Genomic DNA, 14,426 nt, shown 5'->3' with positions numbered 1-14,426 from the left:
CTGGGCCAATAAAGCGAGATGAGCACCACAACCCCAGAGTCGGTCACAACTGGACCTAATCGCCAGGGGTCCCGTTACCTTTTAAAGGCAACGTAGGCAGTGGTGTGAATAGCAAGACTTCATTTTAATTAATGGGTTTGGGGTTTTTTATTTAAACAAAGTTTGAAGTTATTTATTTTAAAAAAAACGTTGGAGGAAATGCATCCATCCCTAAACATTTTTTGCATACCCCTAAACATTTTTTGTGAATCTATGTTTGGCCTTATTGAGGGGCCGTATTTCAATATGAGTAGGAAAATGAGAGTACGTACCCCTAACCATTTTTTTAAGAAAGAAAAGAAGCACTGCTCCATCTAACCCGGATTAGAGAGCCTTATGCCCCAATAAATGTTAGCCATAAGTGCTGCAGATGAGACTAGTCAGTTTTCTCAATAAAGGCAACAGGTCTCCATTTTCAGCACCAGAGGAGAAAACCTCCACGAAACAAAATGCAGTAGAAAGACCATCAGCCGCCCTGGCTCCGCCGCTGCCTTCTTTCGTACGGACACCGCTGCCGCCAAAACCACCTCGAAGAAGAAAGGAAAGGCCCACTGGAACTGGAACCGGAACCTCGCCCTTCATGTGCCCCTCTGAAGCTATTTCTAACTCTATGCGCTTCTTGCTGACCCCGCACCCCCAGCTCGCGTCCTTCCATCCCGGAAACTTCGCGAGCCGCTCCAGCCCCTTCCGCCTCTCGTCACGTGGCGAGAAAGGCCTCTCCCACCCTCGGCGCTCGCTGCTCTATATATCTGCCCCTCCTATATATATACTTCGTCACGTGATTTTCTGCAGGGAGGCTGCCGGCCGCGGGTTGGGCAGAGCCGGGTGGCGGCGGAGGAGAGATGGCGGCTGCGGGTCCGGGGAAAGAGGAGCAGCAGCCGCCGCCGGGGCCCCCGCCGCGGAAAGGGGGTGAACCTGCCCGAGGTATGTGGAGGAGAGTGTTATGGGGAGAGGCAAAGCACTGCATATTGGGGGCGGGGGCGGGAAGCCTCCTCTTTAGTGGGAGAGCATGAGAATGAGAGAGAATCCACCCAGCGCCCATCCCTCTCTATGTCTGCTCAGACTTAAACCCCGCGGAGTTAAATGAGGGTTTTGCTCATTTATGCACCGACCATGGAGCATGTGGGTCCGGGGTGGGTGGGTGGGTCGGTGTTTTAGTATCCCGCTTCCGGCAATGGTCGAGCCATTGAGTGAAATCCGTGGGCATGCAGCTGTACTCCCATTTATTTATATAATTATTTTGGGGGCGATTTTATTTAAGATTTCTTCATTTTAAATCTGCCCTTTCGCCAGGAAGCACGTGGCGGCGGCGTACATGTTTCTCCTTCTACCCCCACCCTCCGCTCCAGCCTAACTGGTTGTTCCTAGGAAGCCCAAAAGTTTGGGTCTGAAGACAAGGGGATCTCTGATCTTCTGTATTGCCCCCCCCCCAAACTGCTGGTATTTCACCTAGCTATCGCAGTTGTGGGCAGATCTGTCCTGTGTGAGAGTTTACCCAACTCCTTGTGTTATCCCTGATAAACTAGTCATTCATGTCAAGTTGGTGGTTTTTACCACCATGGGTTTGCCTGGCACCATCGTTGTGGCCTTTCACATAGCTAGTATCTGACCCTCTTAATTTTAAAACCTATGTTCTTATTGTTTTGTGTTGCCTTTTTATTCGTTTTGTTTGTTTTCTGGGGTGCCTGGACAACTTAGCGTTATGGGGCTTCTGTGTAAATTTAGATAATGAAAGGCAAGTAGATGCCTCCTTGAACTTTACCGCCTAAATTTAGATCCACGTGGGGGTGGCTGAAAAAAGCCGTGAATGTGAGCAAAATGCTCTCGCACATAACAGGCTTTGTTTTGTTCAGGGATGCACATTGAACATTGTGTCAGACTTAACCGTTATGGAGGAGTAGCGGAATTGTTCCATGTAGCAAAGGAGGTTTCTTATTTTTTAATCAAACAACTCTTTGCTCTGTGTGAGCTCGGTTAGTTAGAGCGTGGTGCTGACAATGTCAAGGTTGCAGGTTCAATCCCCTTATGGGACAGCTGCATATTCCTGCATTGCAGGGGGTTGGATTAGATGATCCTCAGGGTCCCTTCCAACTCTACAATTCTATGATTCTCTGCAGGCATATGAGTGGATAAATTGTCTGGTCTCAGGCAGGGAGTTTGCCTAGGCTGCCTTATGGGGAGTTGTGGTGAGATAGTGAAGGAAGCGTGGAATGATTATCTGTGAAATGTGCTGTAAAATACAAACAAAGCATTTAGGAAAGGGACTGAGAAGCTTGGATTTCCGCATCCTAATCTTGTACATAAAGTGGTGGCTCAAGAGGTGGCTTCAAATCCCATTTCAGCTAATGACTACAGGCCAGTCTATACACTATACTTGCCATGTGGACCCAGATTTTAAAAATCAGCCTGCAGTGGCTCTGTGCTTTTTCCAAATCACTCTGGAAGGTTGCTCCAAGCCAGCTTCTTGTGATGGGTGTAACATGTAGACCTCTTCTCAGCCTTGGGCGCCATACTTTTGTCTCAATCTTTAAATGAGAAACAAAAACTGTCACCTGAGTCAGCCACTGTAAAGATGAATGACAGAGCAGTAAAAAACAAGAAGCGCCACACAAATGATTAGTCATAACGATAAAAAAACACAGTTATGAGAAACGGGAGTCTGCTCAGGGAAACGAAAGGCAAATGGGTCTGTTTACTTGGGGCAGTGGAGGAGGAAAGTTTTGTGAGCTTCTCCTGAGCTTCAGTGAGTCTCCTGCTGCCATCTCCAGGAGAAGTAGGGAGTGGTCCCAGTGTGTAAGAGCAGATGGGATCTGGGGCTCTAGCAGGATAGAGAGTCTTCTGTGTCAGAGCAGCATAGTAGGGAGAGAGAAAATGGGGGCCAGGGAGTTGTCCGATCAAAAAGTAAAAAATGCTTTTGAAAAAAGAACATTCAGACAAAAAGTGCAGCTTCACACAGTACATGATTATCTTCTACCTTTCACTGCCATAAGATGTGATGATGTCTGCTGTGGCTTTAATGGGCAAGTAAGCAAATTCACGGAGGATACATAACTGTTCATTATGATGGAACCTATGTGCCCAGAGGCAGTATGTTGCTGAGTACTAGTTGCTGGTACGTGACACTCAAAGAATGAACCCACCCAAAGGACCCTGTGATAATCTTCTGAGACTCTTCTTCATGTGATTTCCCCCCCCATGAGAGGTCCCAGAGGGTGGCCTTTTCTGTGGTGGCTCCCCATTGGTGGAATGCTCTCCCCAGGGAGGCTTGCCTAGCACTTTTATTACATATCTTTAGGTAGCAGGCGAAAATGTTTCTTTTCAACCAGGAGTTCGACTGATTAACATTCTTTGGCTTTTAAAATGTGTTTGTGGGAGGGGGTGTGATTGTTTTGTCTTTGTTTCTGTTTTATTATGTATTTTGTACTTTGCTGTTGTGAATTGCCCTGGGAACTTAATAAATACCGTGTTTCTCATATTATAAGACACGTCTTATATTTATTTTTTCCTCAAAAAAACACACTATGACTTATTTTCAAGGGATGTCTTATTTTTTTCCTCCTCCTCCTCCTGCCGCGGCCAGCATTGCTGCTGCGCCTATCACTATGTCTTATTTTCGGGGTATGGCTTATATTCCTTGAATGCTTAAAAATCCTGCTATGGCTTATTTTATGGGTATGTCTTAAAGTATGAGAAACAGGGTAATGATAATAAAGGAAAGCTCTTGCTCCTGTGCCCTTTTGTGGGCTTTGAGGGAGCATCTGATTGGCTGCTGTGGGAAGCAGAAATGTGGTTCAGATTGGTGTTGTTAAAGGGGGCTGCCCCTCTGTACCTAGAGACCACCTCTCCTCTACCTTGCTTATTTTCACATCATGCTTCTATCCCTTCCAGGCCCCAGATCAGATCAGATTCTTCAGACAGGAACTGTTCTTCTCAAAGGGTGAGTGCTCAGAATGGAAACACATCTGCAGGAAATGTCTGGAAGCTCATATGTACTGCAGTGATGGGGGACCAGTGCCCCATATCGGTGTTCTCATGCTCCCAGCATTTATCAGCCCAGTAGCACATTTGGGGATTATGGAAGTCTGTTAGGGGGGAAAATCTAGGTGTGAGGCTGCTCAGCCACCTAGCCTGCCGGGCAGAGCCCGTGGGTCCTGCGGAGCAAAGAAGGAGACCAGCCAACAACCGGAGCAAAAGATAAAAGACCAACGTTTATTGCGCAACAGGTTCAAAGAAGGATTGAACCCCGAGTATAGGGCGACATTGACTTTTAAAACTTCCCACCACATCCCAGAATACAGTTCGCACAGCGTCATTGATATATCATCTTTACATCACTGACTTGTCACCAAAGGGGAGGGGTAGACAGGGGCTACATTAGTTCAACCTTGGCAAACATGTCCAGACAAGTCCTTGGTTCAAGATTAGCATAAGCAGACATGTCAGGGCAAGACACCTCCGAAGTCCCACCACCCAGAGTACAATAGAACTTCCTTTGCATGTCTGGACCCCTTGGCAAGTCTGGTGATGGGATTAAGCTTCTCTTTGGCCAACAATCCGTTCAGCAATTGTCACCTCTGGGCACTTCCTGGAGTTCCTTTTCAAGGGCAAAATAGCGTTGGAATGGAGGAAACTGGCAAAGGAGTTGATTTTATATGATTTTTAAAGCTAGGTAACTTCCCTGAGCTGTCAAGTCGAAAGGATACATTTATGCATAATATTTCTAACATTTAACAACTTTAAAGATGCGCCCCCCTCTGTAATTTCTGTAACAAGTCAAAATCTCAACAACGTCTGAAGAGGCGCAGGTTCCCTTACTATAGCAGAGCTTTCTAGGGAAGGAGGAAATAAAGCCTTGGCTTTTGTGCTTGGGGTTCCCTCTGGTGAGCAGTGGGATTGGGGTTAGCTCTGGCTGAAAGGGACCCAGGTGGCACTGTGGGTTAAACCACTGAGCCTAGGGCTTGCTGATCAGAAGGTCGGCGGTTCGAATCCCTGTGACGGGGTGAGCTCCCGTTGCTCGGTCCCAGCTCCTGCCAACCTACCAGTTCGAAAGCACATCAAAATGCAAGTAGATAAATAGGGACCGCTACATCGGGAAGGTAAATGGTGTTTCCGTGTGCTGCTCTGGTTTGCCAGAAGCAGCTTTGTCATGCTGGCCACATCACCTGGAAGCTGTACGCCAGCTCCCTCGGCCTATAAAGCGAGATGAACGCCACAACCCCAGAGTCAGTCACGACTGGACCTAATGGTCAGGGGTCCCTTTACCTTTTACCTCTCTGGCTGAAGACTTCCCTATGATCTCTCTCTTGCGTCCTGTGGCAGCTTTATCAGGGACCGAGTGCAGAGCTGTGGAGACTCGGGACGTATTGATGCGACAATGGCAGAGCTCGGGGTCTCAGAGTCTGAGGCTTGTAACCCGAAAACCAAGCAACTGAGCGATTGCCTGCGCCGAATTGGAGACGAGCTGGATGGGAACATGGAGCTGCAGAGGTGCGTTTTACTATCACATGGGGGCAAGAAACCAGGGTAATAGGCGCTATTGTTTATTGGCAAATGGGAGTAGAACCAGTGGAAGCACAATTGCCTTTCTGTCCTCTACCAATTCTGTGCCTCTTTGTTGATAGCAGAGGGAAATGCCTATCGCTGTGCTGTGTATGCAGAAGAGGAACTTGCTTTTACTTAAGTTTAACCTGTTAACTGTCCTTCACCATAAGCTCCTAGAAAGATGCAGGATTAAAACAGCACAGGTAGGATTAAAAAAACAACACAGTCAAAGCAACAAGAGCACTAAAACAACAACGATATCAGTAAAAAGTTAGTTGAATCACAAAAAATAAACATTTGCCTGGGGCAGCAAAGAGATTAAAGCATGCACTCTGTGAGCATCTCTGGAGAGGACGTACCTCATTCAAGGTGTTGTGACGACAGAAAGAAAGAAAGCTACCTGCTGCAGCCACCTTGTCCACTTCCGCAGTGTACAGTTGTTGTTATTATTATACCACTTTAACCAAGCATGGCTTCCCCCAAAGGGCCCTAGGAAATATAGTTTGTTAAAGGAGCTGAGAGTTATTAGGAGACCTCGTTCCCCTGGCATCCCCTTTCTCTGGGAAGAGGGATTGATTGCTAAACCTTCTGGAAGTTGTAACTTTCTGTGGGGATGCTGTTTAGGTTTTGCACCAAATGCAAACCTCGCCACCAGGGTTTGGTTCATTCTGGGGATTCTGAATGGATTTGGACGTCTGCCCAAAATACCACTCCTTTTTATTCAGGGAAGATTCCCCATTTCCTCTTCCAGCACGACTTGCACTTGGCCATGTTTAAATCTGGTGCCGAGTGCAAGCTGTACTGCTTCAGGCCAGAGTCAAACCCACCTAATGTTATGTGAGTTCTGGTGCTAGACATGTTAGGTGGCCCCACTCACCTGTCAAATGTGGCCCACAGAGGCCACAATGAATCTTGCTTGCCAGCTGGAAGTGCTTCCCCAGCTCGATATGCCTCGATGAAATGCAGTTCTATCCCAAGAACCCCATGTGAGCTGCTGTGTATGTTCACATGCTTTGAGCACAGAGAGAGAGCACACCTGCAATATCCTCTCCAGGTGACGCAGTGTCAAAAGAGGGTGCAGAAGGCAGGTTTTCCTGTGATTCCAGGTAGGCTAGGCTAATTCTCCTCCTCACCAAGTGATTATTGAGACACTCGCTTCTTTTTCATCTTTGACACCTCCCCCCTTCTACCCTTATCCTTCTGCATCACCTGTTCCTGGGTTCTGCTTCTTGTTGGCCCTAGTGTGTGATGAAATGTTTGAGGCTGGCCTAGAGAGAGACCTTACTGCATCATTGCATGGGGCTTGTGAGGACAGACAAGACCAAGTAAAATAGAAGTGTTTCCACTCCTTTTTCATGGACATCAAACACTCCTGTAGCGGGAGACAGGATGCTGATTAGAATGTGCTTCTGCCCCTTTGGTGAACTTTGTGGGTGGCTTTTGTTTCATATTCCACATGTAAATAAATGTGTTGGGGTTGTTGTTGTTGTTGTTGTTGTTTGCCCCCTTGCTTCCCATAACATAGTCTAGGCGTCTGGGTATGGTTGCATTTCTTTTCTGGCATCCTCACATTTGGCCGGGGCTCCTCTTAGAGTGCGTATTTGCACCCGGGTTCTAATACGCTCTTAATTGGGATTTCATGCAAAGGAAGCTGGGTGGGGTACCCACTGTGGGCCATCTTGCTTTGGAGTAGGGGTGGGGAAACTGGTTGTCTTTCCGATGTCACTGAACTTACAACTCCTTGACTGCTGCCGATCCTGATGAGGTTGGGGTCTAGAGGGCAGAATTCGGCTGGGTGACTTTCTGATCTCTGTAGTTGACTCTCTCTACCTTTTCAAACGCATGTCGGCTGAACTTATTAAATGGCATTAGCTTTTTACAGAAGTCTCAGCTCAGTGCTAGAACCCTCTTCTTCTTGAGTCTGCACCGAGCCCAAGCACTTTGTGGTTTATGTGGGAGGAAACCTCAGTGTTGCCAGCGTCTTCTCTGTGGCTGGAAGCATGTCTAACCTGAGCTACGCCTTACCCTGTGTCCCCTGCAGAATGATAGAGCAAGTTCAGATGTATCCTCCCAAGGAAGTTTTTTTCCGAGTGGCTGCAGAGATGTTCTCCGACGGAACCTTCAACTGGGGCCGTGTGGTGGCTCTTTTTTACTTCGCTTGCAAGCTGGTCCTCAAGGTGGGTGTGTCATGTTCCCAGCCCCACCCAGGCTGGCCTGGCCTGGCCTCTCCTTCACTGCATCTAATAACGGGCTCTTCTTCCCTCTTTTCCCTTTCCTCACCCTTGGGCAGGCAATTTGCACTAAATTACCAGAGCTCATAAGGACCATCATCAGCTGGACCATGGAATATATCCAGAATCATGTCCTGTCCTGGATTCAAGCCCAGGGAGGATGGGTGAGTATACAGTGATGCTTTTGGGCGTAGAAAATCTTAGGCTAGGAGTGGGCAGACTTCAGGCTGATGGAATCTGCTTGGGTTTTGGTGTGTGTGTTTGTTTGTTTTTTAATGAGAACCATACCAGCCAGAATCAGGTGGAAAACACTTGGAATGAAGGAACAGAGTATCGCTGTGTACATGAAGCTCAGCCACAGGAATTGTGTTTTCAGTACCAAAAGTGAACACACAAATCCTTTAACAAGCAAATCCACTCCTGGTTTTCCACAGTGCTTTCTCATTTACAGTAGACTAATTTTGTAGGGTGCTGCTGCTGCTGATGATGATGACTAGGGCCAGGGCCTTTTCAGTATTGGCCCCAACTTGGTGGAACACTCTTTCACAGGAGACCAGGGCCCTGCGGGATTTGTCATCTTTCCGCAGGGCCTGCAAGACAGAGCTGTTCCACCTGGCCTTTGGGTTGGATTCAGTCTGACCCCTGTGTTTTCCTCCCTCATGGTTTGGATTTATGGACTACTTAAAATGAGGCTGCATTTTACATTTTAAACTTTTAATATTGTATTTTAATCTGTATTTTAATTACTTGTTGTCTTTTCTTTTATGTCTTATTGTAATTTTATTGGTGTTAGCCGCCCTGAGCCCGGTTTTGACTGGGGAGGGCGGGGTATAAATAAAATATTATTATTATTATTATTATTATTATTATTATTATTATTATTATTATTATTATTATAGCACCTTAAAGGTGAACAATGATGAATGAGGAAGCCTTGCAAGGCTGTTGGGTAGTCAGCATGATTTGAGTAGCCCGCTTAGTGAGTATGGGTGTCAAGTAACAACTTCAGCTGCCTTTCTCGCTGATTAGTTTATCATACCTTAAAAAGCTTACATATTATGGAAATCTGAATATACGTTGCCTTTTGTTGATGTCTTTTTGGTAATAGGAACCAAGCAATTCTTGCTCCTAGATTTTACCTTCTGCAGCCCTTCCCCCCCACCCCCCCAGTCAATACTCCCCCACCCCTTTTGACTGATCTCTGTTCCTTTAACAAGGTTAGCTGGAGAGAAGAGTACCTGTTTGGGCCAGTGGGTGTGGTGTTGAAGGAGGCTGCAGGGCAGTAACTTGTGATTGGAGAGAAGGTTTAACACGGTCTGCTGGCATTCCCCCACCCCTTTTTTGCTGTTTAAAACTGTACCCCTCTTCTGCCCCTTTCTGCATGTGATTGGAACAGATTCAAATACTAACACAGGGCTTTTCTCCCATCACGGACCATTACAGTTTAGGAACTTGTTAAGAGTGTCCTGCTGGACCAGTCAGTGGTCCAGCATCCAGTCCTCAGAGCAGCCAGCAAGATACCTTTGGGAAGCATGCAAGCAAGACCTGAGCGCAAGCAAGACCTGAGCCCTCTCCCCTCCGGCGGTTGCCATTAGTGGGACTTTACTGCCTCTGACTGTGCCATGTATCTGCATGCTTTTTCTCACTACTGCCACCCTTTTTTCTTTCCCTTCCAGGAAGGTCTCCTGTCCTACTTCGGCACCCCCACTTGGCAGACCATCGCTGTATTTGCCGCAGGTGTCTTGACTGCCTCGCTGACCTTCTGGAAAATGTCTTAATCCTCAGCCCCCACCGCCACCAAAGGGGGGCCTTTTCATTGTGATGACAAAGTGGGGAGTCACTTCCCCCTCTCTTTTTTTCTAATCAAAGAATGAAAATTGGCTAGGATTCCCCCCCCTCCTGTTATGGGCAGGGGAGCTTTTAAAACAAATGCTGTCATTATCTTGGTGCCTTTTGTTTTCTTTTTAAAGTGCACACCCTTTTTTTTCACCCAAGGAATGTGTACTATTTGGCTTTGCTTTTTGCCTATCTGTGCCTCTTAGGGTCAGAGGACATGGAGTGTGTCTGGGCTCTGGACTATGGAATGAAGGGTTTGAATGGCTGTTCTTGCTTGCTGGAGGGTCTGTTGACGCTGCTGAATTTCTGTTCGGTTTTCGAAGAAGAGGATGACTCTCTCAGGTGGCACCTCTCAAACTGAAGTAAGACCACTCTCTAGAAATGCAGATTGAGAAATCCTCAAGAGGAGAGAACCAAATTCTTTCCCTACAGAACTTGAGAAATTGTCTGAGCCAGATGATGATAGTGGTTTGGATTTCAAGGCAACTTCCTGATCCGGCTAAGAACCAGCACTGCCGAGGAAGTGGATTTAGGCAGAGACTCTGCAGCAACCAATTTGTGTGTTGGGTGTTCGTTTTTCTGTTTGCCTGCCCTTGTTTTGAGGAAACTTCCATACCTCTAAAACAGTAGGAATTCTAGAGCCTTGTTTCATTCTACCAGATCCATCTGTTTTTCTAGAGGAAAAACTAGGCGGTGCTAAAGAGATGCACTCGTGCATAAACCCAAGTCAAGAAAGCAAGAGAAGTGCTTTTGGAAAGCAATTGTTCTCCAAGTGGAACAGAAGACATTGCAAAAAGGAAATTCACCTGCTTTGTTCTGTCCCATGGAAAAAAAAGCTTTCAGAGGCTGGAGAGAGCCTTGGTGGCTTAGAAAGCAGAAGAAGTGAGGAGGGTTTGCAGGTTGGGTCTGTTCCACAGAGCTTTCTCATCTCACTGCTCATCTCTTCTCCGTTCTGTATTTTAATGGATTAATTGTCCTCCAGGGGTTTATTAGGCAAAAAGAAGAAGAAGGAAAGCACCAAACTGTTCTGGCAAACCTTCCTATACCATGTGCCAGTGTGGAATATCTTAATCCTACCTGTGATGGGGGCATTTGACTCAATGTGGCTTCTCTTCTTTCTCTCCTTACCCCCGCATGCACAATGATAAGGTATTGTGACTGCATATCAGCACGTGAGCGCATAACACCCCGAAACCTGTGGTACCGTGCTGGCAGCGCGCCTTGAAACACGTGGCGTTTACTTTCTTGCCAACAGGTGCTTGGAAACTTAACCACTTAACTGTAAGGGGGCAGAGCTTTTGCCCTTGCCTAGCAACCTTGGATGCTGTCCGCTTCTTCGCCCCCCTTTCCTCCAGTTTATCCTTCATCAGTTGCCCATTGTAATGGGTTCTCAAAAATACTTATTACCGACCAGCATCTTCCCTGATGTTTCAGAGAAAGTTGTTCATGGCAGGTGGAGACAGACAGGTGCAGGGCTGTCTGGCACAAGGGGGTGAAGGGTGGCAGAGAGCTATGCTGCTGGAACTGTGGAGGTATCTATGGGTTGGTTTGGGGCCCTGCTTTGCCTCGTAACCGGCAAAACCCACTTCCTGTAGTCCTCTTCTTAGCTAGGCAACCTTTCAGTCACCAAGCCATCCCTCCTGCTGCATGGGTGCCAGGAGAGAGCTGGGTGCATGTGCCCGCTTCAAGGAAGCACAGGGGCTCAAAATAAGGCACAAGTGAATGGCTGGAGCCAGTTTGGCCTTCTCAGCTGTTTTTAACTTTGCTGAGGAACCGGATAATACCGCTTGAGACCGTCAAATCTGGCAAAGAAGCTCCTGCCCCAGATTCCAGCAGCAGATGCTTCTCGGAGCCCATCTTGGGAAGGGGAGGGTGATGGCACACAGCAAAGAAGGGTCCAACAGAGAATGGCATTTGGGTATCTGAATTGCTGCCTTCCAGATGTTCTGAGCTACCGCTCCCATCCCCCTCAGCCAACGGGGTGTGCTGGTGAAAATTGTACAGAATACCTGGAGGGCACAAGGGAAGGCCAGGGGATTCCATAAGCAGAGGCAAAAGGCTCACGTGGTTGCCAAGGCCTGTGCAGTGTCGGTGGCAAGCCTGTAACCCACCAGGTGGTGTTGGCTGCCGTTCCCATCGTCCTCCGCCAGTGGCCAAGGCTGGCTGGGGCTGGTGACAGGAATGCAACATCACCTGCAGGGTCACTAGTTCTCCGCAACTCGCACAGTGCCTCCTGCAGAAAGTGACGATGCAGCCAAAACATTCCCTCCCCCCCCCAGCTGTACACATACTTGACAGCACATACAATCGGGGCAGGATATGACACCTAGAAGCCCCCAATAATCTTCCTTTACAGCCATTGGGCAAATCGGTTCCGCCCGGTGTTGCGTCGTGAAGCTGGCGAGGAAATGAGGAGGGGGAAGTTTAAGATTTGGGGCATGAAATATCACATAGTGATGTGGGAGAGGCGGGTCAGGGAGAACCAAATGTACTTGAATAATTATATTGGGAGGGGGGCTTTTGTTACCTCAGGGGTTGGGTTTGCGGGAGTGTAACGTCATTAAGGGAGGGGGGCTTGAGTTTTCCCCCATTGGGGTGGGGTGGGGGGGACAGACAGGAAAATGCATTTTGCTGTTGGGATTGGGATGATGGGCATCTGGGGTCTTTTATTTGGAGTCTTCGATGCTTTCTTTGATGTCATGACTTGGGGATTGTAGAGTCTGGAAGCGGAAATGAATTGAACCGGAAGGTTGGGGAGGGGAGGATTCTGAAATAATGGGTTTTCAGTGCTTTGATAAATCTCAATATGTGGGGTGTGTTCCCCCCCCCTCCCTGGTTTGTTTCTCTTCTAAGGGCTTCTGGGGTATTAAGGAAGCGTGGTTAATGGTGCAAGAAAACGTTGGAGGGTTTAACTCTTGGGTTTAAACATCACCTTCTGAGGCACAGTTCATGTCTGGATAGGTTTTGTGTCAGCTCCTGTGCAGCCTTGATGGTTAATTGTGGGTTGCATTACAAATATGCCAAGACCTGTATGTGTGTGTGAGACCCTGGGTTTGCCCCCTTCTTGGGTATGGGTCTTGCCCTGTATTTCTGTTCCCAAAGCCCCACCTAGCATCATTCTTTATTTTCTACTTTTTCTACCACCATCTTCATTTTCTACCAGCATCTTCAGCTGTTCTCTTGATGCCGTGGACTTGCTGCTCATCTATTTGGGCAAGTGCCAAAGGGGCTGTGGCAAACAACTGCTGAGAGGTTCTCTGGGGGTCCACATTCCCCAGCTAATCTCATAGAGGAGGAGGAGGAGTTGAACACACAAACAGTCCTGCTGGTTGGGCTGTCTCCAATATGGAGGCAGGCACTCTCACCAAGGGACCAGGCCCCCACTATACATTTAAAGCTCTCTTAAATCATGTTAGAACAGCCACGGCTTCCCCCAGAGAATCCTGGGAGCTGTAGTTTGTTAAGAGTGCTGAGAGTTGTTGGGAAACGCCTATTCCCCTCTCAGAGTTGCGGTTTCCAGAGTGGTTTAACAATCTTTCTTCCCAGGGAACTCTGGGAATTATAGCTGTGGGGGGAAACGGATCTCCAAACAGCTCTCGGCGCCTTTAACTAGCTACAGTTCCTAGAATTATTTAGGGGAAGCCATGTGCGTTAAAAGTGGGATAGCAATTGCTTTAAATGTATATTGCGAATGTGGCGTAAATCTGTCTCCCCTTCTGCCCATATCCCCTCGCTTCAGATAGGATGCAGGGAAGCTCCTGCTGAGCAGTGACCTGTTTCTGAAATGGAGGTGAGCTGTTGGCAGATGTCCTTAAAGCGTCAAGGCCAGCAAGCCGCAGTGGGTCAGCCTTCTACTACTCCACCCTCCCACAAAATGTGCTTCAGGCCGACCTGAGGCCTTCAGCAGTGGCTGGTTTTGTTTCAGGAGGGAGCGGAGTGAATTGAGACAGGGGAGTCCCAAATCCCTTAGCGAGGCCTCAGAATTTGTCCGTAGGTTTGCCCCCTCTGTGTGTCTGCAGAGTGCCGTGTTATTTCATTGGGAAATAAACATTTAACAGTGCGTATTTCTGTGTTTTGGCATACACTGCAAGAGTTCCACAGCCCTGGAGGTAATAGGCCCCGAATGGAGGGTAGCCACAGCCAACCGCAATCTCATCTAGCTGCGATGAAGCTAGCCTTGTACTGTAACTTGAAGGGTGGCGGCAGCTGTCTTAACAGTTGAAGTTGATTCACACGTCTCTTTCTATGCAATTGACCCCTTACCGACGCAATAGTTTCTGTACTTTTTTAAAATCAATTTACCCATTTTATAATTTTTTTTTTAAAGAAAAAAGTTTGATACATCTTTTCTGGTCTGTTAACTGCGAAGTTACAGTTTTTTTGTTGGTGTGTGGCAATGAATTAAAAGATTTTTAAAAAATTAAATTGCAAGTCTTGGGAGTTATTCATAAAAGGGGGGAAGGGTCTGAGGGAGGAAATGACAGCAAACTGTATGACTACAGCCTGCCAACTGACTAACATATGATGGACCACCAAGGTCCCTGCTGATTTCTGGCATTATTGCAAAAGGCTGCTGGGCCTTGATCTGATCTAGCAAACCCTTGCACGTGTCCTTACATAAAGAATGCATAATACTCAGTTTCAGTTAACCCAGATTAGTTATGCTTTATCTGTGTTAGATCCTGAGTGTGCGTGCTTGCTTGGTAAATGGAAAACCCAAGTTTGGTTTGAGGACTACAGAGATATTACTTTATTGACCCAAATATAAACAGCACCTGA

The 14,426-nt window shown here is 47.4% G+C and overlaps 1 protein-coding gene across 1 annotated transcript; it reads left to right on the top strand.

Moving 5' to 3' along the window:
• The first annotated feature begins 811 nt into the window (after nt 1-811).
• Nucleotides 812-14,072, top strand: BAX (BCL2 associated X, apoptosis regulator). The gene is made up of 6 exons (XM_088655279.1): nt 812-963; nt 3,928-3,976; nt 5,359-5,526; nt 7,622-7,757; nt 7,871-7,975; nt 9,488-14,072. Exons 1-6 carry the CDS (start codon nt 882-884, stop codon nt 9,587-9,589), a joined length of 642 nt encoding a protein of 213 aa, XP_088511405.1. The 5' UTR covers nt 812-881; the 3' UTR covers nt 9,590-14,072.
• The last annotated feature ends 354 nt before the right edge of the window (nt 14,073-14,426 follow it).

This window comes from Zootoca vivipara, chromosome 12, assembly GCF_965207765.1.
Source record: "Zootoca vivipara chromosome 12, rZooViv2.hap1.1, whole genome shotgun sequence".
In the NCBI taxonomy this organism is placed as follows: Eukaryota; Metazoa; Chordata; class Lepidosauria; order Squamata; family Lacertidae; genus Zootoca; species Zootoca vivipara.
Note: the sequence above shows the minus strand (reverse complement) of the source record. Positions and strands in the feature narration are given on the sequence as shown.

What these genes read in the sequence shown, in the direction of transcription:
- BAX (XM_088655279.1), top strand. Translation starts at nt 882, where the DNA reads ATGGCGGCTGCGGGTCCGGGGAAAGAGGAGCAGCAGCCGCCGCCGGGG. An exon ending in AGGGGGTGAACCTGCCCGAG is followed by an intron (nt 964 to 3,927) that starts GTATGTGGAGGA and finishes TATCCCTTCCAG; the next exon opens with GCCCCAGATCAGATCAGATT. An exon ending in GGGAACATGGAGCTGCAGAG is followed by an intron (nt 5,527 to 7,621) that starts GTGCGTTTTACT and finishes TGTCCCCTGCAG; the next exon opens with AATGATAGAGCAAGTTCAGA.